Below are 15,936 nucleotides of genomic sequence, written 5' to 3' on the forward strand. Positions count from 1 at the left end.
GTAATGACCGGCGACATTACCGACCGGCGCGGTAACGGGTAATGACCAGCGACATTACCGACCGGCGCGGTAACGGGTAATGACCTGAGACATTACCGACCGGCGCTGTATCGGGTAATGACAAGCGACATTACCGACCGGCGCGGTAACAGGTAATGACCAGCGACATTACCGACCGGCACGTTAACGGGTAATGACCAGCTACATTACCGACCGGCGCGGTAACGTGTAATGACCAGCGACATTACCGACCGGCGCGGTAACGGGTAATGACCAGCGACATTACCGTTCCCCCACCCGCTGCAAGCGCACGTTCTGAGGTTAACGTGTCGGGCGGCTTGCGCGTGGATGTGCACCTCCTGATCCTGTCTCCTGAACTGACTTTGTCAGAGCAGATTGGAGACATAAAAACAGCCGAGAAGTATTTTCAAGACGTGGAGAAAGTCACCCACAAACTGGATGGACTGCAAGGCAAGACAATGGTCTTAATGAACAGGTAAACCTCTGAAGACTATTTTCTCAAATTTCCCAAGAGCTCAGACGCTGAGTAAAGCCCCTTGGGGAAGGCGTGCCACCCGGTGCCCTAGACCTGATCCCCAAGCCCCTCACCACCCAACACGCCCACTGATGTCTCCTTGAACTTAGGTACCTTTCAGTCTCAGCAGATTTTAAAATGTTTATATTGTCCCTGTTTTCAACATAAATTTGCATAAATGTTTATCCTCTCTAGCCTCCCCCAGCTGCTTCGATGCCTCATTTACATGTCCACAGGGTTCGCACACACAGTGTCGGGGTGGGGGTGGGGTGTCCTTAAGATGGAGCCTGTGCCCAGTGCAGAGCTCACGCCACCGCAGAAAGTGTCCGTTTATTCAGCAGGAAGGTACTGAAGTCCTAGGTCACCTAGCAAGAGTGCGATCTGCCCGCCAGGGCGCGATGTGCTTCATCCAACCGCGGTGTCCCCCCAGCCCCCGGCTGCTCAGAGTTACGCCGACGAGATGGGGCACGCTCCTGCCCGTGCCCTCCACCCCTCTGCCTGCCTGCTCCCCTGTCCTTTGTGTTCCAGAGCATTCCTGCACCTTGGCCAGAATAACTTTGCCGAAGCCCACAGATTCTTCACAGAAATCCTCAGGATCGACCCAACAAATGCCGTGGTAAGGTCCCACGAGAGCCGGGGACTCACATCCGGAGCCCGTGCGGCGTCCACGGGCGCCTGTCCCAGCGGGGTTGGGAGGTTCCCGGCAGGGCCAGCCTCGGCGGCTCCCCCCGCCACTCGCCCAGGACGGGGCCCCCGTGCAGACCGCCAGTGGCCGGGTCCGACCCTGTGCGCGCCTCCCCCCCTCCAGGCCAACAACAATGCCGCCGTGTGCCTGCTCTACCGGGGCAAACTCAAGGAGTCCCTCCGGCAGCTGGAGGCCATGGTCCGGCGGGACCCCAAGCACTACCTGCACGAGAGCGTGCTCTTCAACCTGACCACCATGTACGAGCTGGAGTCCTCCCGCAGCATGCAGAAGAAGCAGGCGCTGCTCGAGGCGGTCGCCGGCAAGGAGGGCGACAGCTTCAACACGCAGTGCCTCAAGCTGGCCTAGGGCCCTCGCCCTCCGGAGCCCCAGGGCCTCCGCGAGCGGCATGTGTGGGAGCTCCTACAGGAAACCACCGGCGGACTCAGTAAAACCTTTCGTGGGTGCGGGGAGCCGTCTTCGTGCGGAGCCGCGCGGAGGCCGGACTGCCGGACTGCCGGACAGCTCGTCCGACTGCAGCGAGCTCCGTGCCTGCGGCTCTGCCGGCGGATAGGAGTCCGGGGGTGACAGGCTCTGGGGATGGCAGACAGGCGCCGCGGTGGCTCCGAGGAGGCACTGGGTCCCTTTTTTTTATTCTCGGAAGCTGAGCTGCTTCATCTCATAATTCTGAATATGCTCGGAGAAAAGCTGAAAACTATCATAAACCGTCCTCCGTCTGTAAATCCCGTACGTCTGGGCATAAAAGCAGAGAAGCACCAAGCCGACCGCCCTGCCCCTGCTCTCCGTCCCCGTCACACCCCAGAACTACGCGTGTCACTTTGATTCACCCGGTTCCTTTCCAGCTGACGCCACACTCCGTGGCCAGGCCCGGCGACAGGGCAAGATTCCACCATATTTCTTCTGTGGTTCGTCTGTCACAGGGAGGAGAGAGGGGCCCGAGCGCAGCACGCCCCGAGGGAGAACACGGAGAGTGCACAAGCGGGTGCGCTCGGGGGTCTCTCTGAACCAAGCACGCCTCGATTTCGGTGTTTCTTCATCGTGCGTGTCGGGGCAGTCGCTTCAGTATTTAGAGTAGCGGGAGGCGTTTTCCGCTCTACCCGCTAGGACCTCTGGTTGGTCTGATGAGCCAGGTGACAGATAAATGGGAGAAAGGTTTCATTACGTACAAGGGACCCATAAGGACAGGAGCCTCAAGGACTAGCCAGGCGACTGAGGCTTCTGTGCCATCCTGAGCTAAGGCAGGGCCTGGGGAGAGCGGGGGATTCACAGAACTTTGCCCCCCTGGACAGGTCAGAGTTTACAGCCGGGAACAGCTCCCCCTCTGAGCGAGACCCCCACCCCAACCCTTCTATGTCGTTCGGGGAGAGGTCAGTGTTTTCCGTACCCGTGCTGCATCCTGACTGTCTTCAGCTCGAAATAATCCATTTGCCGAAGTAGCCTACGGTGGGGGACACATCCTCCGCTGCCAGAGCCCTCCCTTCGCCGTCTCCAGGACTTTCTGCCGCCGGGGCCGGAGCCGCTCACTGACCCCGTCGCCCAGTCCTCACAGGAGCTTCGTTCCACTAAGCAGTTGGGCCTCATTTCGGGAGGCAGCTGTGCAAGAGGCTGCCGAGTCGGGCGGGGGGCGAGTAACCCGGTGTTTGCTAAGAGACCCTTCTGTGGGGACAGCAGGAAACCAGCCGAGTCAGTGGCACAGGCCGCCGCCCACTTTCCAAGCCCTGGCGCTCGGAGCAGCTTCAGATGTGTGGAAGCCTTCGGACGGTTGGCCCTGGCCTGCAGTGTGACCGTCACTAGTGAGCTTTCCGCGTGGCCCACACAGCAGTGGGCACAGAGACTGTCCACACGGGAGCAGGGGTGGTTTCCCCGAGTTGGGGGGGGCAGCTCAGCCGCAGCTGCCATGGCTGCAGGAAACGGCCAGTTCTGGTTCCCGACAGCCCCAAGTGAGCAGGGCAGGGGGAAGTGGAAACTTCAGTTTGGAGAGTTGCAGCCAAATGCAAGAGGAAAGTAGAAGTTGGGACCTGGCCCATTTTACAGGTAGAAGACAGAACCTCGGAGCCAGGAGCAGCATAGACTCTGCGATCCGCGGAGGCATGTTAGGGAAGCACAGAGTCCGCGTAGACTCTGCGATCTGCGGAGGCGTCTTAGGGAAGCACAGAGTCCGCATAGCCCCCCGACTTCCATCAGAGCACCCAGAGCAAGACTAAATCTGGTTCCCAGTGAAGTCATTTCAGTGACCCAGCCTGGTTATTTACAGAAGTGCAGAAAACAGGGCTTACTGTATAGGCTCTATTAAATCTGCTTTGCTGGAACTTTCCATAAAAGGTCCTAGATGAATCTCAGAAGCCTCTCCAGGCTAAGAACCCACACCAAGGACCTGCCGTCAGACTTTGCCTGCAGTACATACAGATTTAGGTGAATTCCTCTCTTCTCAAGGTCCCCAAAATATCCTGAGGTTTCTGGGCCTGCCAGGATGTGCCCTTCCATGCAGACAGGCCAGGCCACCAGGCATCCCGTAAGCGAGAGGCCAGGATGATGTGCCCCCAGGGTCTCACTGGCTCCATAAAGTCAGCCTCAGTTCCCAAAAGCTGATCATCTCCGAGTCGTGACGTCGCTTTCAGATAGAATGTTCTAGTCAGGCCTAGTAATGTAACGAGCCTTCTCAATCATGTCCTGTCACCGGAGTGGAATCTGAGCACAGTCATCACAGATAAGGCCACTAAGATGAGAATCCTAAGTTGGTAGATCCTGGAGGGATCGGGTAGCAAGAGACACTGTTTCCTCTTTGTTCACAAAGGTGTATCTTAAATCGTTGAAACCTTACGAGAAGGTGGTTTCCTTAAATCTGGAAAAACAAAAGAACGGGCAGTGTTTCAAAGCAGAAGTCCCGGAATGATTGTTCTCCTGAATTCATGCAGCCCCGTGTGGTACTTGTCCCGCTTGAATCCGTGATCCGTTAGTTCCAGAAAGCCTTACCCAGCTCACTTTTTGGTTGGGAGATTCTCAGAAGCCCATCCTTGTCGAGTCCATTCCTTGACTCTCCCTGAAGGTGAGGTGCCATTGCGGGAATGCTGTGGCCCCAGCATCACAGCGAAGCAGCGGGTCTGTAACCAGACAGGACCTTCACTGCCCGCTGTTCACGACCCCAGGCGAGTTCGTTATAATGGAATTGACCGAGCAAGGTGCTTATTTCCGTACATTTTAAGACAACTGGAATTCCAACCAACAGTCTCCAGGACATACTAGGTTTCTAGGATTTTCATGTAATTCATAGGACATACTCATACTCCCCCTTACGGCACAACCTAAGAAAGTTCATCATCATGTATGTGACGTGCTTTCCATAGAATTCCACACCAGATAAGCTTCCTTAACCCAACGTCATTCTTAGTAGAAGTGGGAACAAATCTTGTGAGATGGTCCAGGGACCCTCTGGAAATTCTCAAAACGTAGTTCAGAGTCAATGAAAGGCCTTGTTTAGAATTCGATTCTGGGAATTTTGTCCAGAATATCAGCACGTTTGGACACTTGACTGAAGAGGGTCACAGACCATCGTCGAAAAGAGTACTTGATTAGGTCGTTTTCTTCAGAGTGCCAGAAACTGAAGACCTGGTGCACAATCTTGGCTCCTTGGCACATTATTTAAAAGGTAAAGAAACTTTCACAGTCTGTTAACAGCAAAACTGAAGTCCAAGAAAATTTCATTTTAAGAGTAAAAACCAATTTTGTTCCACTTGCTCTGATATTAAAACTAAATTTTAACCTTAGCCAGCTTGACTACACATTGAAATTTCTCTTCAAAGATGTCCTTTTCTGGGGACTCAGTCCGTTAAGCATCGGACTCAAGTCATGATCCAGGGTCCTGGGATGGAGCCACCTCAGGGGCTCCCTGCTCAGCGGGGAGCCTGCTTCTCCCCCCGCCTCTGGCCCTCCCCCTGCTTGCGCGTGCATGTGCTGACAAAGAAAACCTTTTTTTTTTTTTAAAGATTCTTTTTCCACAAACCTGCAGCTTTCTTCAGCCTCACCAAAAGCGTATCTGTTCCTCAACTCCTTTTACCAAAATCACACTTTCCTTGCGTACAGGAATGTTTTCCTTATTATTTCTAGTAGCTTCGATCACATTAGAATTTTTGAAGCCTGAGAATGCCAACAGCAGTTGTGAACTCTCACATTAGTATTCTCTAGATTGTAAAGCGTATACCAATTTGCCTGTTTCTAGAGACCTAGGCTTCCTGTTGGTACAGTTTGGTTCCGTGTGGCACAAAAACGTGTCTGCTGATAGACACAGATATCCTTCGGTTCCTCTCTAACGGGAGCCAACGAGGCAAACCCGTCCCTCTTCCCCTCTGCTGAGAAACCGCTCCCTCAAGTCTGCATTTCCAAGCACTGCTCTGAGTCCTGGGGAAGCCACGGGTAGCAAGTCTACACCGCAAAGGCACGGAGAGGCTCGAGTCTCTGGCTGGACGTCAGGGGCTTAAGCACCTGCTCCCACACCGTGGCCGCCCGCTGCCGAAGGTTCCCTTCCCTGTTCTGAGGAGCACAACGGTGCTGTCCCAGAGTCGTCCTCTTCACCGGATCCGCGGCCGCCGCGGACACAGGAGCAGGGGCGGTTTCGGGGCTGGTCAAGACGGACGGGACAGGAGCTGCTTCTGGGGCCGCACTCGTGGCGTGGAAGAGCTCTGCAGGACCTTGTTGCCGGATCCAGAGAGCGGGAGCAGCCCCCGTGTCAACGGGCGGGCCCTGCTCAGGGACCTCAGGCTGCCGCTTTCCCTCCGGGGACAGTTTTATTCTAGCTTGGGAGAAAGGCCTACAATGAATTAAGTTAAAAAACTGATCCTGTCAGACTCCGGACATCAGCTGTGATCACAGGTCGGGCCACACCCGGGGTCCCCCTCGTCTTCGTTATCACTGATCTCGGGAGGTCGTCCACACGAGGCCTCCGTCTCTAGGATGTTCTCTGTGGCCTTGGACCTGGGAAGGGCATCCCCGCAGCCTCAGGGGTCGGGCGGCGCGGCCAGAGGGGAGCAGCCGGGCTCCGCCGGCCCGTCTGGCGCCTCGGGGACCGCTTGTAAAAAGCTGCTGAGAAATTACAGCTACAGCCGTTCTTTCAACAACGATTCTGGAATTTTTAAGTCTTGTGGAGGTTTCTGCATCTAATTAAAGCAGGCGTCGCGTTCTGTCTGATTTGGAGACCCTTGATGTTCACCGTGCTGCTTCGTGCTCGTGGCTCTCCCGACGGCCTCTCACCTTCGTCCCCGCGGCCGGCGTGCCCCGAGCGCTGGCCGCGGGGTGCGGGGACCCTGGCTGCACGGGGCGCCGGCACACGCGTCTGCCTCCCACGTGGCCGCAGACGGGGTGCACCCACACGTGGGTCGGGCCGGATCTTGGAGCCGCCGACCTGACCAAGCCCAGTTCTTAGGACACGGAACAAGCTTAGAGTCTGCCATTCCCGCAGCTTCCCGTAGCTTCCGGGCTCCCATTCTAGAACAGATGTTAAGCCGCGGTGCTGGGACGCGGGGTTTGTAATTCTTTGGATTTTAGGAGGGAGTTTGTACTGGACGTCCACTTTAGTTCTGCCGGGACTCCTTCGCTGGGTTAAGGGGGTCCCTGGCCGGGCCGCTACGCTCCGTTTCCACCCGGTCCTTCCCGCAGACACCAGTGAGGCCGCGGTCTGTGCCGGGCGCCCCCTAAAGCCGTTTTCCTGTGAAGAGCCAGTTCAGAGGCTCCGGCGGTAGAGGCTGCCGTCAGAGGTAGAAAGGTTTACGGGGTGAGGAGCGCAGACCGCGCCCGCAGAATGAGGAAGGGGCAGCCGTCTCGGCCCCGGGAGCTCAGGCTCGGAGTCAGCCGCCAAGCCGAGACCTGCTGGGCGCGAGCGGGCAGACCGGGCTAACCCGCACGTCCGGCTTCCCGAGAGAATCGAGGTGCCTCCGGTGACCCGCTGATCTCGGACCCCGGGCAGGCGCTCCCGGAACGGGGCCGTCCCAGCACCCGCGAGACGACACTGGGACCGAGGACGACAGCCCTTGACAAATCGGGAGCTCGTGCGGCGGACAGAGCCGCGGTGGCTTCGGGCCGGGTCCCGTCAGGTCAGCCGCGAGAGTGCCCCACCCGGCGCACCGCCCAGGGCGAACGTGCTGGCGCGCCTCAAGGCCGGGCCGTGGGGCCGAGCCGCCCGCAGGCAAAAGTGCATGAGACAAACACAGGGTTAACCGCCGCAGCCGAGCTTGGGCCTCTCGGAGCCAGACTGACGCCTTAGAGGAACGTGCCCCTGGGCGGGGGGCTGTGGTAGTTCGGGGCGCACCTCGCTGTGTGGAAATGCCCTTCAGGTTGGTGCGTGACCCCCTGCTGATCGAACCGTCGCGTGACCGGCTCACGCCCACGTGGGGTCCCCAAGCTCGGCGGCGAGCACTCCGCAGCCCTTGAATGCGTCTCCCGTGCCGGCTTCCGAGCTGCGGCCTCTAGAAGTCCCTGGGCAAGGTGTCTGCCTCCCGGGCCCACCATGCCCAGCGGCGCGGGTCCAGCCGCCGGTCTGCAGGGCGGGCTCCCCGGGCCGGGGCCTGTGTTCTGCCCCATGGCAGCTGCGCTGTGGGACAGAAGACACAGAACCCGACCAGCTCCGAGAGTAAAAGACCAATAGAAACCAGGCGTGCTTGTGACAACCGTCCGCCAGCTGTCACAGCCGAGGAGCGAGTGCTGCTCTCGGAGCATACGAAGGGCCAGACGGTCTGTTCTCCCTTCCCCGAGAACCACAGGCGGAGACCGCGGCTCCGGCCCATACAAGCCCTCGCCTTGTGCGGGCCGCGCTGGTCGGAGGCCCCGGAGCTCGGGCAGCAGCCGCGGCGGGAGGCGGGTCCGGCCGGTACAGACACTGCTGGCTGCGCCGGCTGCAGGGGACAAGACGTTTCTGCTGCGCCCGCCGGGTTCCTCAGCACAATGATCTCACTGACGCATAAGGGAGGTGAACGGCAGAGTTTGATTGTGTAGGGACGGGGACCCGTAAGAACATGAGCCCCAAGAACAACCAGACGGTTGGGGCTTGTGCCATCCTGCGCTACGGAAGGGGACGAGAGCATTCGTGGGTCGCACGGGAAAGCTCATGGCCGGTGCCCAGTCTCTGCGCAAGACCCTGTCCAGACTCTCCGAGGGAGTTGAGAGGGAACAGTTTCTCTTGCTTCTGCTGGGTCTTGATTGCCTTCAGCTCTGACACTCTGCACTTGCAAGTGGCATTTGGGTCCCATGTCCTGCTCCTCAGCCATGATTTCCTGCTTTTAAAGAAAATCTAGAGTACCTGAGAATTCCCTCACCAGGGAACTGCTGGCAGGAGTCCTTTAAAGATGTAGCTCTTGGGGCGCCTGGGGGGCTCAGTCGTTATGCTTCTGCCTTCAGCTCAGATCATGATCCTGGGGTCCTGGGATCGAGCCCTGCATCGGGCTCCGTGCTCGGCGGGAAGCCTGCTTCTCTCTCTCCCCCTGCTTGTGTTCCTCTCTCAGGGTGTCTCTGTCAAATAAATAAAATCTAAAAAAAAAAAAAAAAAGGAAGTAGCTCTTGGGGCACCTGCATGTCTCAGTCCACAGAGCATGTGATTCAGTGTCCAGGTAAGGAGTTCGAGCGCCAGGTTGAGCACAGAGATTACTTAACAATCTAGCTCTTCTAACACATTTTAAAATACCCATTTTTAAGACTGTGATATAGGGGCCTCTGGGTGGCTCAACCGGCTAAGCCTCTGCCTTCAGCTCAGGTCAAGATCCCGGGTCCTCGGATCAAGCCCCGCATGGGGCTGCCCGTTCAGCGGGGAGCCTGCTCGTCCCTCTGCCTGTCCCCTCCCTCCCACTTGCGCACTCTGTCAAATAAAATCTTAAAAAAAAAAAAAAAAAAAAAAGACTGATACAAACATTTATTGCATAAAGCAAAACTGTGTTTCTATCCATTTTTGTAATAAAAACAAATATAGTACTTACCTGGCAAACCGCCTCATCACAGCTCTTCAAATACAGATTATACGTTAAGAGAAAGAGCCGAAAAGACTGAGATATTGAGGTTTTCAAAGCTTTCTCTCTGAGAAGAAAAATAAAACCTGGTGACGTCACTGGAACCCTTTCAGCTTGAGGGTTTTCCTCCAAATCCGGCGGCTCTGGGGAGGTGCGCGGGCCCGTCCCTCCAGCCTGGGCCAACAGCACGAGGGGTCCCGTGGGGCCTGTCTGTGGACCGCGAGCTCGCCAGCCCCAGGTCACTTGTGCGTGGGGCAGCGGGCACGGCACAGACTCCTGCAGGACGGACCCACGGTTCCCCGGCAAACTGGTATCTGTGCCCCGGATTCACCCCCTTCCCCAACCTCGTTTGCGTGACCAGCACTGCCAGGCAGGAGGGCGCCAGGGCGGCTTGGGAGCTGCACTTGACCCCGCGGGCTGGGGCCCGGGCCTCTGCAGGGCACCCAAGTGGCCACCTCGCCCCTTCAAGGCGGGAGAGGGAGTCGCTGGCCGCCCGGGAGAGCCCGTGCGATCCATCCAGTTCACACACTTTTCCTTTGTGTTAAGATTTAAGTAAACCCATCCCTAGACCGTATCCCACAGCCAAGCAGAGTGACCCACTAACCCTGAATGCGCCCTGCTCTGCTGGACCCTGGAGGTGACATAGACCCGGACCAATGCCCACCGCACTCCACCAAGGCTACCCCGTCAGGCACAGTGGAGACAGCCCCGTTGTCCTGGTAGCCGGCTGCCCTGCGGCCCACGTGTGCAAGCGTCCAGCGGGGCGGCAGAGGGGGCTGGGGGTGCTCCGCGCCCAGCGGCATTGGTGGGGGATGGAGGGTAGGGAGAGTAGGGGGTCGGCGCCCCGCGGCACGTGGGGGGTGGCGCCGGCCGGTCCCCAGGAGAGGAGGGGGCTGCACACAGCTCCACACCACCAGCACCGGGTCCCCCGCCTTTCCTCCTCCCAGGGTTCCAGGCCCCAGCAGCAGAGGCTGGCCCGCCGCCCCGGGATCTAGGGAAGGCTCCTGCCGAGCACCGCTCCCTCTCCCTTTCCAGGGTGGCTCACGCGGCCTCCACCGGCCCCAGGCCACAGGGTTGCTGTCCTGTTCGCAGGCCCGACAGGACCAGACCACGTGCCAGCGCATCCCAGCCGCAGAGCACGGCCCCGCGCGCTTGGAAAACACTGAGCCGGGGAGGGAGGCCGGAGCAGAAGCGGCTCAAGGTGGGCTGCGCTGGACTCCAGGGCGGTGGGGGCTTCCGGCAGCCCCGAGCCTCTGGCCCCGGCCTGCACTCCCCCAGGGGCCGGCTCGGCTGCGGCTCTTCCTCCAGAGCCTCGGGCGTCTGCAGCTCCGGCCAGACCCGGCTCCACAGCGGGCTCCGCTCTCCCCGCACCGGCTCGGCCTCGGGGTCATCGCGGGGCCGGTGCGAGGCTCCTGTCGCCCGCCGGGCCTGAAGCGAAACCACGCTCGAGGGAATTCCAGGGACAGGGACAGCTGAGCGGCCATCGCTCCCGGGACGCGCCGCAGCGGCAGAGCTGTTTGCACGGACTCGAGCTTTCTGACCAACGAGCGCAATCCCGGACGGAAAATCTGCACCTGCCCCTCGGGGCCGGCGGGCTTCGTCCTCCTCCTCCTCGGCTGTTAAGGGAAAAGCAACCGGACCCTGGTTTCCTGTGACCCTGGCGTCTGAGCGACTCCGGCGTGTCCTGTGTGCTGCACACGAGGACTCTTCCAGTGGGAAGGTCACCGGGGTCACGACGGTCAGCAACACTGCTCCGTTCCCAATCACGAGCATGAGTCGTTTCTCCAGCAGCCAGCTGGGGGCGCTCTTGTTCAGGGAGGAATGTGGAGGCCTGGTGGGCAGCCTGGAGGCGGAGGCGGAGGCAGAGGCTGGTGTTCTCACCAACAGAAAGAACTTAAATTCCAGATTCCCAAAGGGAAGCTTTTCAGCTTTTTTTTTCTTCTTAAAGATTTTATTCATTTGACAGAGACAGCGAGAGAGGGAACACAAGCAGGGGGAGTGGGAGAGGGAGAAGCAGGCTTCCCGCCGAGCAGGGAGCCCGATGTGGGGCTCGATCCCAGGACCCCGGGATCCAGACCCAAACTGAAGGCAGACACTTAACAACAGGGCCACCTGGGTGCCCCAGTTTTTCAGCTTCTACCACCCATGTGCGGTGGGCTGCGCATACACCCCCCCAAACTCATGGTGAAGGCTTAGACCCCGGGGTTGGCGTGAGGAGGCAGGGCCGCTGGGGGTGACGGGTTAGGAGAGGCCGTGAGGGCAGGGCCTGCGCTGGGATTCCCATCTGAGAAAGGCTGTTCCAGAGCCACCGCCCCCTCTGCCACGTGAGGACGAGCAGGCAGTCCCCTGCGAGACCCCTGTCATCCAGCGCCCAGACCTGCAGGAAACTGAGGGGGCGGGCAAGCCCCAGCGCGGCATTTTGCCCGGGCGGCTCGCTGCCTGCCGCCGAGGCTTGCGGGCAGGTCGGGGCCACTCCTGAGGGGCACAGAACGCAGAGGGTACTGGGGGCCGTGGGTTCTGCTCCAGAGCTGCGGCCTCCAAAGTCCGTGTGTGATCCTTTTTTTTTTCTTTTTAAGATTTTATTGTCAGAGAGCGAAAAAGAGCACAAGCCCGGGAGCAGCAGGCAGAATCAGGGGAGAAGCAGGCTCCCCGCAGATCAGGGAACCCGAAGTGGCGCTCGATCCCAGGACCCTGGATCATGACCTGAGCCAGTGGCAGACGCCGGTGACAGAGCCCCCCCCCAGCCCGCATGTAATCCTGATGTGGCTCTTTCTGGAAACTTTAGGACCGCCGTGGGGCTACAGGCTCAGCAGGCACAGGGCCCAGTGGCCAGGGCAACACTCTGCCGATGGGTCTCTTATCTCCCTAGACGAACCCAAAGCCATTGTGCCGACTGCGTGAGATGTTTTAAAACCCAGGCTGACCCGCTCCTCTGGCAAAGCAGGAAATGCTGGGTGGTTTCTTTTCCCAGGTGTGGAGTGCAGGACGTCCGTGCCCAGTCAATCCAGAACTTGTGCTGTGGCTGCACACGCCACGCTGGTCCGACTTCACACGCACAGGATCTGCGGGACGCGGAGGGCACTGTCTGGGCTGTTGGCCCGGGCACCCCCCGCCCCATGTAGCCCCTCGCAGCACGACTGCTCGGTGGGCCCGTCCTCACCCCGGCTGCCCCCCCAGCTGCGGCCGCCCAGGACCGTCGCAGGGAAGCGCCGGGACCAGAGCTGGGCAGGAAGCGGGACAGCACGTTGCTGCTGTGCGGAGACGTCCCACCTGCCAAGGATGGGAAGACCGACTGGTGGCCCGGAGGCAAGGACCAGAGGCAGGGGGGGACACTCCCGTCCCTTCACCCAGATGCAGTCCCGGGTGTCCCACCAGCCTCGCGCTCCTGCTGGAAGCTCCCTCCTGCTGGCTTTGTGTCACTTGCAGCGAGGAGCTCGCATCACACACGTGGCGTGACGCACGTTCCGTGGACGAGACCAGGCGGGGAGCCAACCCCGAGGGCTGAGCCTCGGGCGCGGACATCCAGCCGGCCCCCAGGGGGCGCATCTCCTTCCAGCACCTTCTCACCACCTGGGGTGCAACACCCCCAGCCCTCAGCCCCTGGCTCCCCGGGCCCCCGGCCCTGTTCCTGTCCTGCTCACCCACAGGCCTGATTCCACTGATTTCCGCTCCCCCGAAGCTCTGGGCGGCCAACAGCACCCCGCGGGCAGAGGGCAGCGCCGCCGACAAGGACTTCCACTTACTGTAGCCACGATCGATTCTGTGCAACACGATTCCTCCGCAAACGAGTGACCTCAACCCAAGTTTGACGGCAATAACAGGGGATACACTTACCCTCATTCACAAGGCCACCCGCGGACGGCCCAGGGGCTCCCTTCCCCGCTGGCACGCCCGGGGCCCTCGCTGCCTGGCACTTCCGTTAGCTTCCTCCTCCGTGACCGTCCAGTCCGCACCCCCCTCGGCACAGCCACCGCTAAGGAAGTTCAAGCCGCCTGTGGTTTATCTGCCCTTAAGAAAAGACAAATGCGGGCGCCTGGGTGGCTCAGTGGGTTAAGCCGCTGCCTTCGGCTCAGGTCATGATCTCAGGGTCCTGGGATCGAGCCCCGCATAGGCCTCTCTGCTCAGCAGGGAGCCTGCTTCCTCCTCTCTCTCTGCCTGCCTCTCTGCCTACTTGTGATCTCTCTCTGTCAAATAAATAAATAAAATCTTAAAAAAAAAAAAAAAAAAAAAGACAAATGCTTCGGGGGCACCCAGGCAGTCAGTCACTTGAGCACCTGCCTTCATCTCCGGTCACGATGCCCGAGACAGAGCCCCATCCAGCTCACGCTCCGTGGGGAACCTGCCCGGAGAGAGCCTCTCCCAACCGCCCCCACGCTGTCTCTCAAATAAATAAATCTTCAAAAAATAAATAAAAATTTTAAAAGGGTGCGTTTGCAAAGTAACGTCCACGGAGATCTCCTCGTGCAGCGAGCGGGCGTCTCTCTCAAGCAACAACCGCACGAACAAAGGCGGCGAGCAGGGCTGTTCTACTGGGGAGGCCGACCTCTGTGCTCCCTGGGAGGACCCTGAGGTCTCTGAGCCCTAACGGCGATGCCTTTACGAAGGATTCATCCTCTGCAACATTCCCCTTGGACGAGCGCCCAACCCCACGGGAGTGCTGTCGTCAGGAAGAGCCTCCCCGACTTCCCCGCCAGGGGTGGACACAACCAGGGGGCCCGCCACCATCCTCCCGTGCCCACACACGCTCCAATCCTTAAACTGAGTCTGCAGGATCGTCGCAACTTGGGCCGTGGGCACACGTGCCCAAGACCCACGTGGAGGCAATGAAAAAGGCATTTTAATACGAAGATTTTTAATTCAGTTTAAAAAATCCTTAAAACGATCTGCCCATCAAAACATGAAGTTGATTTGGGATTTTTCTGTTACTGTAACAAATTAGGCAAAACTGTATCTCAAAATTATTGAGGAAAAAGATAATGCAGTAGTTTTCCTATTAAAGTCAAAATTTGCTTGTAGAAGAGTTAACAGGCAAATCAACCCAGAAATCTCCGTGAATAAATGCTAATGCAGATAAAATAGTGTCACATACATGCACGAGCAACCACGACCGTGGTGATTAGGGACCATAAGCCAAGAGTGTAAGATTAGGGCAGCTACTGAATTTTGAGCAAGAAAGTGGCCTCAGCAGCTCCGAGTGTCCCTCCACTCACAGGACAGCTCAGCCCCGACAACACTGCCCGCCAGGTTTTGGGAGACGGGTGCCGTCTATCTGGCCGGTCCTGTCCTCTCCTGTGACACGCTCTCACGAGGCAGGCACCGCGCAGGTGGACATCTGCTTACAGTCCCAGAGCCGGTAGGATGGCGCAGCCCCGGCTCACCCACTGAGGGAGGGGACCCTCATACAAGCTGACCTTGAATTAGGGGAAATGAATGTGGTTTGTCCACCGTCCCAGAGTCGCTGCCACGTAAAAAACCACTTTTATAATGAAGCTCCCTTCATTAAACACACTGATTGGATAGTCCTGCCAAGGAAAGCTCACCAGGGTCCATGTCTACGGCGTAAGAGGAAGAGAACAGGCTCTCTGCTGGGACTCAGGACCAGGGCGAAGGCGGCCTGGCCCCTGAGTGCCACTACACTGTCTGAGCCAGAAAGTCCAGGTACTGGCCCCGGGCCTCGAAGTGGTCAGCGGGCCGGTTGTACGCCGTCCACACAGGTTCGCCCACAAACAGCCGCATGGCCTTCACGTAGTTCTGGAAAACACAGACACGTTGGGATGTGAACCCTGCCTCCAAGACAAGGTCGCTGGCCACGGCGGTGGTCCTAGCCGCACACGTTCTCCCCGCAGAGCCAGTAGGTATGAGCTGCCGGCCGGCAGGCCTCAGGGTCAGGCAGCAAGGCCTCTGCTGCAGGGGTTCGGTGCTGATCCCCACTCTCCACAACCTGGCGTCTGCCCAGACGCGCACGGACCTGCCCGCCAGCGCCCTCACGCTGGACAGGGCCCTCGGGCTGCTGAACACCAGGGAGGCCAGCGTGGCATTGCCCCTCAAAAGCAAAAATGGGGGGTGCCAGGGTGGCTCCATGGGTTAATCATCTGCCTGTGGCTCAGGTCATGATCCTGGGAAACTGGATCAAGCCCCACCATGGGCTCCCTGCTCTGTGGCGGGTCTGCTTCTGCCTCTCCCTCCCCCACTTCTGAACTCTTGCTGTGTCAAATAAAATCTTAAAAGTAAAAACGTGGGGATCTTGCAATCCCATTTTGGCTTTTGGGAAATTGACCGTGGCAACGACCTCCCACGTGTGCTGGTCACAAAAGTAGGAGGCTCGGGTCCCAGCACCGGAGAGCAGGAAGGGACGGGACAAGGCTGCCGGCCTCGGGGGGCCGCCCACGTGGGCAGGAGCCCGCGGTGGGGACAGCGGCAGCGGGAGGGCAGCTCCAGCCGGCCCGTGGGGCAGAACACTGGGGTCCACGCGCCCACACGCGGGCCAGGGCCCTCCTACCCGCTCGTCCAGCGAGAAGCGGTGGTAGATGCCGGCGGGTAGCGTTATCATGTCCCCCTTCTCCATGAAGATGCGGATCCACCGGTCCTCCTTGTCCCGCACGTCGAAGTAGCCGCTGCCGTCCAGGATGTAGCGGATCTCGTCATCCAGGTGCAGGTGCTCCTCGTAGAACACCTTAATCTGGGAGGACGGAGGGGGCGGCTCAGCCGTGGCT

General features: G+C 59.2%; 2 protein-coding genes across 4 annotated transcripts in view; one reads left to right on the forward strand and one right to left on the reverse strand.

Moving 5' to 3' along the window:
* The window catches only part of TRAPPC12 (trafficking protein particle complex subunit 12), a 79,434-nt gene extending 64,733 nt beyond the window's left edge, over positions 1-14,701 (forward strand). For 2 of the 3 annotated variants that reach the window (XM_059405085.1, XM_059405086.1), the window contains exons 10-12: positions 396-496; positions 1,064-1,151; positions 12,195-14,701. In XM_059405085.1, the coding sequence (XP_059261068.1) occupies positions 396-496; positions 1,064-1,151; positions 12,195-12,728 (723 nt within the window). In that variant the 3' untranslated portion in view covers positions 12,729-14,701. Of the gene's footprint in view, positions 1-395; positions 497-1,063; positions 1,152-1,343; positions 9,115-12,194 lie in introns of those variants that run through there. The other variant, XM_059405087.1, reaches the window with a different exon arrangement.
* Positions 14,059-15,936, reverse strand: part of ADI1 (acireductone dioxygenase 1) — a 10,368-nt gene continuing 8,490 nt past the window's right edge. Inside the window, exons 3-4 of the mRNA XM_059405089.1 lie at positions 15,723-15,902; positions 14,059-14,974 (exon numbers count right to left, since the gene is read on the reverse strand). Of these exons, the coding sequence (XP_059261072.1) occupies positions 14,855-14,974; positions 15,723-15,902 (300 nt within the window). The 3' untranslated portion in view covers positions 14,059-14,854. The remainder of the gene's footprint in view (positions 14,975-15,722; positions 15,903-15,936) is intronic.

Source organism: Mustela nigripes, chromosome 7, assembly GCF_022355385.1.
Source record: "Mustela nigripes isolate SB6536 chromosome 7, MUSNIG.SB6536, whole genome shotgun sequence".
NCBI lineage: Eukaryota > Metazoa > Chordata > Mammalia > Carnivora > Mustelidae > Mustela > Mustela nigripes.